Raw genomic sequence first — 12,157 nt, 5'->3', positions numbered from 1 at the left:
TAGGTGGACACCTAAGAATCTGTTGTCTGTGTAAATGCTAAATGCTGGCATAGCATTGTGTGTGTGTGTGTGTGGGTGTGTTTTACACAGCTTCTACATATATCAAAGGGGACAGTAGATTTGCAGGTTATCCACCTCTCCCACTCTTTCACTTACACACACACACACACACACACACACACACCATCTCATCCCTGCCTTATGCTCTATTTAGCCGGAATCAATATACCCCCTCACCGGACTTCAGTTTAACGAGGCCGTTTGGCCTTTGGTCCGACTGGGGGGTGGGGGGTGTTGCCATGACACTTCCTCCAGACGCCGCCCACAAAAGGAAATCAGCCAATCACCTTTAACCCCCCAATCCCAGCGTCCAGGTCAACCACCTTCACTGAGCTACCATAAATCCACTTCAATCAAACACTAAAGGCCGAGCCACCACTCCGCACATTTTTTATTATTATTATTTATTTATTTATTCCTTCTTTCCATGCTGTTCCAGGCTCCTCTTACGTTTATGGGTGAAGTCTTCTCAGACATTCAAAATCCAACATCACAACGGTGCCAACAGACGCAACACCGACAGGACAGAACAAGTGTATCATATGGACACCTTAAAGGGACACCAGGCAAGCCTGATGCTTTTCTCTACTTAAACTCCCCTCGCCGGGTCTGAAGCTCTTTTCCTTTTCTTTAGCCTTCCGTCAAGGGTTTCGCTACTTCTTAGCTCTGCCATTATACACACGCTTGCAACAATCTTCTAGCGTTTAGTTACCCTGCCTCTGTGCTGTGGATGCAGGATGTAAACTGATCCTGCTTCGGGTCGCATGGGTACGATACACTGAACTTGCAAGCGGGATATTCTTCCTACAGGCAGTAGGGCGAGGAGAGTGTCTTCATTCACTTCTGTAATGAGTCATTTAACCATATACCGACTTACGAAGATGAGTAATTAACACGAAAACGTTGCCTGGTGTCCCTTTAAGTGCAACTCAAACAAATGCACAGCACACACAAACACAACGTAATTCAAGAACCAACCAAAAGGTGTCCTTGGTTTACTTAAACATATATCTTTATGTGCAAAGTGTTTTGTAAATGTAGAAACTATGGGCCTTTTGTCCATGTAGTCGAGTCCAGAGTGGAAAGGGGATAATGAGAGTGTAGGAATTATACATTATACACACACAGACCCTCCCCCTCAACCCCCCTCTTTTATTTCAGAGGGCCTCTACTGTCCTTGGGGGAAAACAGGGTTCCAGGTCCCCCGATTAATAATTCAGAGAGTGTGTGGTGTGTGTGGTGTGTGTGAGTGTGTGTGTGTCTATTTATAAGCATCTATGTCTGTGTCTGCATCTGTGTATGAATGTGTGTGTGTGTGTGTGTAAGCGAGAGAGGGAGGGTTTTAGAGTGAGACAAGGAGAGAGAGAGCATGGACCAATATTGCAAAATCCATCCCCTGCCCCGCATGACGCATCATTTATGCTCAATGTGAAAAACTGACATGGATACAGACAGAGCCACTGTCCAATCTCTCGAGCAAGAGTGTGTGTTTGTGTGTGAGGGCAGAAATGTGTTTGTGTGTGTGTGAGTGAGAGAGCAGAAGTGTGTGTATGTGTGTGCATGTGGATAAAGAGAGAGGTTGCACACTGGAACTCATTCCTGAGGGAAGTCCTGGCATTCCCCACTCCACTCTAAGCTCCTCTCCACTCCGGGACTCTCTTAGGGTGTCAGCTGTGCATACACCACGCCCCACACACACACACACACACACACACACACAGACAGTCTGTGCATTCCTCCTTCTTCTCTCACGCTCACTCCATCTCCATAGACATCCATCTTTCTGTCCTCTACTTCCCCAGTCTCTCTCCATCTCCCTCTCCTTCATACTCAGACACATGCTTCACTCTCCCACACACTCACTCACTCTTCCACACACTCACTCACCCACACACTTAGGGCCCGTCCCAATACCTCCCCTACCCCTAGATTTTTGCCCTAACCCTCGTTTTTAGCGTGCACGTAGGGGCTAGGTGTCCCATTGCTTTTAGGGAGCAAGGGGAACTGCTATTTTCCCCTTAAAATCAACCCTCAAAATATAGCCAGGACCCATGCAGGCTTAAAACGAAGTGGGAGATGAAATTACCCAGGATACCGTCTTGCAGCTCAGCGAGCGGCCAAATTTTCATGAAATAAGCATATTAAAATTTCAAAATATGTTGGAATATGTTAGTTTGATGCACATCTGATGGACTGTTGAGTTTTTGAACACTAATGTTAGAAAATATCTCCTCGGCTATCTGACGATGTTCATGATATCTGCTGAGTGCTTTGAGAGAGTCTGCCCATCAAATAACGTTATATATCTGATCTGGGTAGATTCGTCAATATTTAAGGTGTGTGTTCTGGTGTTCATATGAACACAAATATCTTCGTTGATTAACCAGACGTAGATAAACCAGCACAGCCCACACAACAATGACCGCTGGAACGGGTATGTTCCTGAATGAAAATAGTAGCAGGCTACTACCGGTAGAACCGTCGGCTCTTGACGTGAGGGTGAGGGCGTTAAATACGCCTAATTTGCATATAGTGGTGTCCCAATTCATAGGGAAAGATCTTCACCTCCACTTCCCTTGTCGAGGGGGCTTTAATGTTGAGGGCAATCAAAACCAAGTGGAAGTTTTAAGGGGGGAGAAATGGGACGGGCCCTTACTCACTCTCGCACACACTCACTCACTCTCTCCCACACACACACACTCTCACTCACACACACACACTCTCACTCACACACACACACTCTCACTCACACACACACTCTCACTCACACACACACACACACACACACTCACTCACTCACTCTCCCACACACACTCACTCACTCACTCTCCCACACACACTCACTCACTCACTCTCCCACACACACTCACTCACTCACTCTCCCACACTCACTCACTCTCCCACACCTCACTCACTCACTCTCCCCACACTCACTCACTCTCCCACACTCACTCACTCTCCCACACTCACTCACTCTCCCACACTCACTCACTCTCCCACACTCACTCACTCTCCCCACACTCACTCACTCTCCCACACTCACTCACTCTCCCACACTCACTCACTCTCCCACACTCACTCACTCTCCCACACTCACTCACTCTCCCACACTCACTCACTCTCCCACACACACTCACACTCACTCACTCTCCCACACACACTCACTCACTCACTCTCCCACACACACTCACTCACTCACTCTCCCACACACACTCACTCACTCACTCTCCCACACACACTCACTCACTCAGGTGACGGGATTCCAGAGACTCCATGGCAGCCGTCCATGTGCTGAATCACGTCAGTGAGATGTGAGCACCCAGTTACACCACCGTCACCCGCGCCAGGTCAATCATCATCATCATCATCATCATCATCATCAACCGCACATGTCCTCGCCCTGGTATCTATTCCCAGAACCCGCCCGCAGGCAGGGCGCTAGTGCCAATGCTAGTGCCAATGCTGAGAGACTGGCATGCTGAAATACATGAGCGCTATGATCACTACGCCAGGGTGCCAAACCATCTCTTCTGTGCTACTAGTCATTAGCTGAGCACAGTATAATTCCAATGTGTGTGTGTGTGTGTGTGTGTGTCAGTGTGTGAGTAGGAGACCTGATGTTGGCTCTGTGCACCAAAGTTACTAATTACATTTGTGAGTTTCTCTTTCAGCTCATAGGAGCTTTCCCAGAGTTCACAGCTATCTGGGGCTCCACGAGAAGAGATGAAGATAAAGACAGGGTCCAAGCAGCACCGACACGCTGGCCACGTCCAGTTAGTTCCACAGCTACCCACACAGAGAGGGACCAGAAGACGCGGAGGATCCACACACCATCACGTCATCACACACACACACTCAAACACACACTCAAAAACACGCATAGCCCACTCCTGAGCGACCATCACGTCATCACACACACACACAAAGGTTCCCCTGATCCCTGTGCTGGAATGTCTGTCACACACATGTGTGTGTGTGTGTGTGTGTGTGTGTGTGTGTGTGTGTGAGAGAGAGAGAGAGCATGTGTGTGCGTATGAGAAAAATAAAGGGGAAAGGGTAGAAAAGAGAGAGAATGAGGAACAGAAAGAGAATGAAAGAAGGATAGAGAGAATGAGAGGGATGGAGAGAGAATGAGAGGGGATAGAGATAATGAGAGGGGGATAGAGAGATAGAGAGAGAATGAGAGGGGGATAGAGAGAGAATGAAAGAAGGGGAAAGGGAGAGAGAGGTTTCCTTTAAAGGAACCGTATGTAAGAAAAATATGTCAATTAATCATAAAATGGCCCTGATATGTCACTAGACATCAAGAAATCATGTTCATTTCAAATACTTATATCACTGACAACAGTAGTCCAGCCAGGATATTGTCATTTAAAAAGTGAAGTTGCAGCCCTCAACTGTTGTTGATGTTGTGTTTTGTCATGTCATGATGTGTTTTGAACTGATGCGCCACCCTCCATCTATCTACTAATCACCTAAGTCAGTAGTGTTTAAGCCATCCGCTGTGTGCAACCTCGAGTCAGGGGAGGGGAGGGGATACACCGCTCTTCAGTATTTTGAAAGTGATTGCAGTACCAGTTTTGGCCACAATCTTACATATGGTTCCTTTAAGCCCCTTATCACGCTTCACTGGCTGAGCAGCACGGGCCTCTGCTCTATGTGACATGAGACAAAACACACACACACACACACACACACAACCTCAGGCCTGACCTCTCAGGGCACAGGGTCAGACACACTATTACAGGCCAGGGAGAGGGAGAGAGGGAGAGAGTGAGAGAGAGAGCGAGAGAAGACAGACAGAGGGCAAAGGGAAACTTTGGACTCATGTACATGGTGTCTGTCTGTGTGTGTGTGTGTGTGTGTGTGAGAGAGTGTGTGAGAGAGTGTGTGTGTGTTGTGGAGGAGGGCGGGGGACTGTGGACTGAGGGGTGCCACAGGGTGGGGTTGTGACAGAGGCCGCAGAAGGACCCGGTCCTTGCCCACTGCACTGGGTGGGACCCACAGGAAGACCACAGAAGGACACACACACAACTTCCTGGGTCGTTCCTCTAACCACAACAATGGAGGCCCCTCCCACACAATAATCCTAGTCAGCAGCCTGTACGGTCAGAATCTCTACAATTCCCCCTCTCTCCACCCCTCTACTTTTCCCTCTCTATCCATCCCCCTCTCCATCCCTCTACTTTTCCCTCTCTATCCATCCCCCTCTCCATCCATCCCTCTCTCCATCCCTCTACTTTTCCCTCTCTATCCATCCCTCTCTGTCTGTCTCTCCATCTCTCATCATTTCACACAATCTCTAGCATCCACCTGCTCTCTGCCTCTCTCACACACACACACCCCCCCATCTCATTCATCACACACTTATAGTCCCCCTCTCTCTCTCTCTCACACACACCTCTAGCCACCTCAGATTTGCAGTCCCTTCCTCTAGTCCTATTTCTCAGCATAATGCTTCCCTCATTTACTCCTATTCCCTCTTAACAGGCATTACTCATGGGATACACATACTTATGCACATAAATCAACTCCACACACACGGCTGTGTGTGCCTGTCTGTTCCCATCCCCCTAAAGGAGGCGGTCCCATGGGCCTTTACCCTCTTTAAAACCCAACTCTCCCTGGGGACAGTCTCTCTCTCTCTCTCTCTCTCTCTCTCTCTCTCTCTCTCTCTCTCTCTCTCTCTCTCTCTCTCTCTCTCTTACTCTCCTCTCTCTCTCTCTCTCTCTCTCTCTCTCTCTCTCTCTCTCTCTCTCTCTCTTTCCTCCTCTCCATCCTCTCACTCCTTCTCTCCTCTCCATCCTCCTACACTCTCCTTCCACATTCTCATTCTCTCTTCCATCCTCTACCCTCCTCCTTCTCATTCTCTCCATCCTCCTGCCTCCATCCTCCTCACCCCCTCCTCTCTTCTGTAGGACTAGGCCTCAAATCGGATTTGCGTTCACAAACACCGTATCAGTTTGGGAGTAGATACGATGCCCGTCCACAAACACACGTATCAGTTTGGGAGTAGATACGATGTCCACATTACTCCATTGATAAGCAAATCTCCCAGCTGTTCACCCTTTGTCAAGTCCCGCATCCTGCTGTTACTGTTGCTAGGTCAGATAATCAATGGCCACACACCCACTAAAAACCTTGAAATCCTGATTCTTGAAAATCACGACAAACGCAGTCAACAATTGGGCACAAGGGAATAAATAACCATCAGATCAAATCTGCCAACTGGGGGAAATGGGCCATGTTTGCCAGGTTTACTGCATGGGTGCAATAGATGCATGCTACTTTATAGGAATTTCCATCATAATGCCAGGTAGCTTTGATGACAAACAACAAGCGCACAATAATAATGATTTTTTAAAGTCTGTATGTATGCTGTGTACTACTGGTGTGTGTGTGTTCACTGCCAACACAGAGCCCCAATTTCTAAGCCTGAGAGAATTAATAAAGTATGTTAAATAAAATAAATAAATAAATAAATAAATAAATAAATAAATAAATAAATAAATAAAAAAAGATGCTTCTTTCTGCATCCTTTCCTCTCTTTACATCTCATCTCATCTTCCTCCTCCTCCTCCTCTCCACCCAGTCCAACCCTTTAATTAGCCTCTGGTCTGCAGGCCCACAGTGCGGGCAGCTAAAAGCCAAACACATTTGCACCCCAATGCCTTCCTCTCTTTCTATCCCTCCCTTTCCATCTCTCTCTCTGCCTCCCTCGCTTTCCCTCCACACCTCTTCTCTCTCGGCCTCCCTCTTTTCATCTCTCTCTGCTTCCCTCTCTTTCTATCTCTCCCTCCCCCTCTCCCCTCCCCCTCTCCCTGGCTGGTCTGTTCAATTAGCGGTGCCACAAATAGCTGCCTGCCAGCACTGCCCACATCACACACGCCCCGGGACACATGTGGCACATGCGGAGTAGAACCCAGATGAGGGCACAGCCATGGAAAAACACACACACACACACACACACACACACACCACACACACACACACACACACACTAAAGTTGTGGGAGTATAGCTCAGCTAAGCTCTACTCTCTCTGAGCCAATCCAGGGAAAAAAGGAAATGATGTCGTTTGGGCTCACTTCCTGTGCCACTGTGGAGCGCCAGTTCCCACGCTGGTGTGTGTGTGTGTGTGTGACAGAGTGAGTGAGTGAATGAGTGTGTGTGAGGATAGTGATTCCTATCTGACTCAACTACATCTGGAGGACACTCAGTGTGGGAAGCGGGTATGAATATGTGTGTGTGTGTGTGTGTGTGTGTGTGTGTGTGTGTGTGTGTGTGTGTGTGTGTGTGTGTGTGTGTGTGTGTGTGTGTGTGTGTGTGTGTGTGTGTGTGTGGCGCGCGCGCGTCTTCACAGCCTTGAGCCCCCCATCCACTCTGCCTCCAAAAACAAATCCATTCCATGCCAGGTCCATTTTGTATGCAATACACCCAGTAAACCCATGGAAAATCAACACATACGTCTATAACAACCCTGAAAAACACTAGCAGAAACTACACAAACACTTTGACAGCAGCTTTAGAGTTGTGCAAGCCCAAGTGATCACAAACACACACCGTGTGTGTGTGTGTGTGTGTGTGTGTGTGTCTGTAAATGTGTGTGTTGCTTTCATTGCAGTGGGCCACCAGGTGTGTAGCCTCACCTGTGGTTGTACTGCAGCCATGTGTGCATGTGTGTGTAAATATGTGTGTGTGTGTGTGTGTGTGTGTTTGCTGTTTTCATCGTGGTGTGTGTGCAGGTGTGCAGCCTCACCTGTGGACGTAGTGAAGCTGATGGACAGAGTGGATGGCCAGCACCATCTCGGCCAGGTAGAAGCGAGCCATGTCCTCCGGCAGACGGTCCTCAAATTTACTGAGCAGGGTCAGCAGGTCACCGCCCACGTAGTAATCCATCACCAGGTACTGCAGGCAGCACAGAAGACAGGCGTGTTAACCAAAAGGGTGTGTGTGTGTGTGTGTGTGAGAGAGAGAGAGGGAGAGAGGGAGAGAGTGAGTGTGAGCGTGTGTGTGCGTGTGCGCTAGTGAGAGAGTGAGTGTGAGTGTGTGTGAGTGAGTGAGTGTGAGTGTGAGAGTTTGTTTGTGTGAGTTTGTGTTTGTGTGTGTGTGTGTGTGTGTGTGTGTGTGTGTGTGTGTGTGTGTGTGTAAGAACATGAGCATATGCGAGTATGACTTCACCGTATCCCCTGCCTTCCCTAATTGACTCCTGCCTGAGATTCTGTGTGCCTGCATTATGTGCGTTATGACTCTATGAATCATGGAGTGGACTAATCCACATCTTCCTGCTTCATTTCTCCACCATTACAGTGACCTTTCAGTGATCTGAGACAACCCTGCCTGACGCCCTCTGCTTCTGATCATAATCCACCGCCAATGAAGCCTTTTGAAAGGTCAGCTTTAATGACACTCGCTAATGGCTGATGACGAGTTCAGCACTCCCGTGAGATACATGGGAGAGGAGGAGAAGCGTTCACACACACACGGGAAACATGCCCACACACCCACAGATAAATGAGTTTGTGTGTGTGTGTGTGTGTGTGTGTGTGAATTGGTGAGTGTGAGGCTGTGTGTGTCACTGTATGTAAAAGACAATGAGTGTATATGCAAGAGAAAATGTGTGAAAAGCATGAGATGTGTGTGTGGGAGGGTAGGTTTCTGTAGGAGTAGTACTTACTGTGATACCTGTGTTAGTGGTTTAAAGTGTTAGTGGTTTAAAGTGTGTGTGTGTGTGTGTGTGTGTACACATGATAGTAGACAGTCTGGGAACCCTGTGCCCAGAGGAAGCAGTCGTCTCTCTGCAGGGGGACTGCCAGTCTACGCTCCAGGGCGTTGCCCTGTGTATCACTCGTCTGTGTGTGTGTGTGTCTGTGTGTGTGTGTGTGTGTGTGTGTGTGTGTGTGTGTGTGTGTGTTGGCCAGCCATGGAAACTGACCTACTGTACAGTGCTGCTGAATCAGACCTATGCAATCAATAGCAGAGAGAGACACCAACGAATCCACCTGGACTCACAGCCCCCCTCCCCATGCAGCTGAATCAGACCTGACCAATCGATAGCAGAGACCTTCCCCATGCAGCTGAATCAGATCTGATGCACCTGAGTCAGCTCACTAGCCTTACTGGAGCTGCCCACAGCACACAGGGGAGGGACTCCCTCATGCCTCTGCACTTGGCCTGGGAGCTGGGAGGACACACCCAGGAGAGGTTTCCATTATGTCTACACATATTTATGTTTATACAGATCTACTACTATGCATTTCGTACTGTGAACAGAGAGATGGGGATGCACTACACAACTCCCTTACGAGTACATAACACACCTCACCCAACTCCCCAACGAGTACATAACACACCTCAGCTAACTGCCCTACGAGTACATAACACACCTCATCCACCTGTCCTATGAGTACATAACACACATCATCCACCCAACTACCCTACGACCACATTAACACACGTCATCCACCCATTTGCCCTACAACCACATTAACACACGTCATCCACCCATTTGCCCTACAACCACATTAACACACGTCATCCACCCATTTGCCCTACAACCACATTAACACACATCATCCACCCATTTGCCCTACGATCACATTAACACACATCATCCACCCATTTGCTCTACGACTCCATTAACACACATCATCCACCCAACTGCTCTACGACCACATTAACACACATCATCCACCCATTTGCTCTACGACTACATAAGCCACTACATACAGTCAGCTGCTCTACGACTCCATCACACACCTCGTCCACCCAACTGGACAGTGACTGCTACACAAACCCGAGCATGAGCATGAGCTTCAGCAGGGCCAGGAGACGGCGACTCACGACTCGCAACTCACCAGGAAGTTGTCGTCCTGGAAGGCGTAGTGCAGTGTGGTGATCCACTGGTTGTCACCGTTCACCAGCACGTCCCGTTCCTCCCGAAAGCACGCCGTCTGGGGGGTGAGACATCACAGCACATCAACACCACACAAACACACATTGTCCCGTAGTGAATACCAATGACCATTCATTGTCCTGCCTCAAGTATAATTAAGTATGTATACTCTTTGAAATTTGTGAATTTGAAATTTGGTCTCTGCATTTATCCCAATCCGTGAATTAGTGAAACACACTCAGCACACAGTGAGGTGAAGCACACACTAATCCCGACACAGTGAGCTGCCTGCTACAGCGGCGCTCGGGGAGCAGTGCCACTAGTACAATTCACTAAAAGTTATTGCCATAAACACACAAACCCATTAAAGAATCACATTGATTACAGTTTATGCCGATCATTATTACCACTATTTTACAGCCATTACACTAACATTACAACACACTAAAGGTTATCATTACCGCAACCATGAACTGCCGCTCTCTACCTGATCATTACTTTAGGACAACTAATGCAGTTACGATTGTGTAGATACAGACGAGCCAGGCTGGTAAGTAAGTAGAAATGTAAGGCCACACACATCCCAAGCCAAAGTCCAGTACCAGAGCATCACAAGAGGATAAGAGAGGATCCGCGCACCAGATAGCTCCCATTTATAATCATTTTTCTTTTTAAAAGCTATCTGGTGTGCGGATCATCGCTTATCCTCTTGTGAGGCTGGTAAGTAAGAACAGGTTCTATCAGGACTCTGTGTTCATTCTTTATCACTCATGGGCTTGTGTGGAGACAGGGGTGTACTACAAAGCAAGGTTATTGGCTTACCCAGGTAAATTTAGGACTGATCTCTTAGAGCTGATCTCCAAACAACACGTCACTCTAGAAACAATAGCTGCTGTGGACTGTGGTCAGTAATGTGGAGGTTCAGGAACCATACCTCAGGTATGTGATCAGTACTGTGGAGGTTCAGGAACCATACCTCAGGTCTGTGGAGGTTCAGGAACCATACCTCAGGTCTGTGTTCAGGAAGCTTACCTCAGCTCTCTTCAGCATCTCCCACTTGTTGAGGATCTTCATGGCAAACACTTTATCTGCATTCTTCACCTTCACCACGGCAACCTGAAACACAAGAACCAGAATTCAGAACACAGAACAGAACAGGGGCACGTCATCAGCTCATAGGAACATTCTTAACACAACAGGGGTCAGTTGCACAAAATGCCTTAAGTTAAGATTTTTCTAAAATTCTGATTTAAGGTTGCTTTAAAATAAAATTGTTTGCCCAAAACATCATTAAGCCTAAGTGTTCACTTAAGTATTTAAGGTTTTCTCCCCGAAAATAAAACTTCTCCGCTAATATGTTTAACATACTCTTCTAATCAGAATCATGCCTTATACTGTGGTTTACAGAATTCAAGTGGTTTACAGAATTAAAGTCTGATGTCCTAACTGTTAGCCTACCATGAGCTTCAGTTTGGTTCGCTACGCAAAACGTAAAAAAAGTTTATTTTGGTGCACTGATGACAGTCAGGATAATCTCTAACTAGCTGTTAGCTGTTGTTCAGTACATGTCTGTATCAGGCTTTACTTGATACATGGATACAATTCAGCGAAAATTATGAAGGTAAGCCTTTCTGGATCGTTGAAAGGAAGTCTGTGACAACTTTTTTTGCAATGAATTTTCCCACAATTCGGAACTGCACAAAATCGCCTCATTTTTAGCTGTCTGTTGCAAAATACTCCAAGACAGCGATCTTCTGCTTCTTCTGTGTATTCAATGAAATGCCAGTGGTTTGCTTGTAATTGGCAAGACGGTGTAAGGTGCATTATCGCCACCAACTGGGCTGGAGTGTCTATTATTCAAGGCGTTTGGAAAAATAGCTCCATAGTTTTACAACACATGGTAAAACATCTGTTGGAAAGCACCTTTTGCAGCGATTTTTGTGTGAGCATATCAGCGAACACCCCTGACCACTCGGTGAGTTTCACGTCTTTGTAAACGACAGTTTAATGCGTTTTAGGAAGGATTGTTCCAGTGCACCTATGCAGTGCTGTGGAGGAGGGGGGGCGCTACCACAGAAACCGAAAATTCTCAGGACAGCAGCATGTGTCCAAATTTCAATCTTAAACGTTCTATTTTATCATAAACTATCTGAAAACAAGGCTTTAAGTGTAAAACACCGAACTTGTCCTTTAAATAAATCCC

The 12,157-nt window shown here is 47.4% G+C and overlaps 1 protein-coding gene across 1 annotated transcript in view; it reads right to left on the bottom strand.

The window, feature by feature from the left end:
* cdc42bpaa (CDC42 binding protein kinase alpha (DMPK-like) a) overlaps window positions 1–12,157 on the bottom strand; it is a 94,188-nt gene that overhangs the window by 56,517 nt on the left and 25,514 nt on the right. The window contains 3 exon segments of the mRNA XM_048227796.1: window positions 7,819–7,967; window positions 9,917–10,012; window positions 10,987–11,070. Coding sequence (XP_048083753.1) covers window positions 7,819–7,967; window positions 9,917–10,012; window positions 10,987–11,070 — 329 coding nt within the window.

The sequence above is a fragment of the Alosa alosa genome, chromosome 19 (assembly GCF_017589495.1).
Source record: "Alosa alosa isolate M-15738 ecotype Scorff River chromosome 19, AALO_Geno_1.1, whole genome shotgun sequence".
Lineage (NCBI taxonomy): Eukaryota > Metazoa > Chordata > Actinopteri > Clupeiformes > Clupeidae > Alosa > Alosa alosa.
The sequence above is the reverse complement of the archived record's forward strand: the minus strand, read 5'-3'. Positions and strand labels throughout refer to the sequence as shown.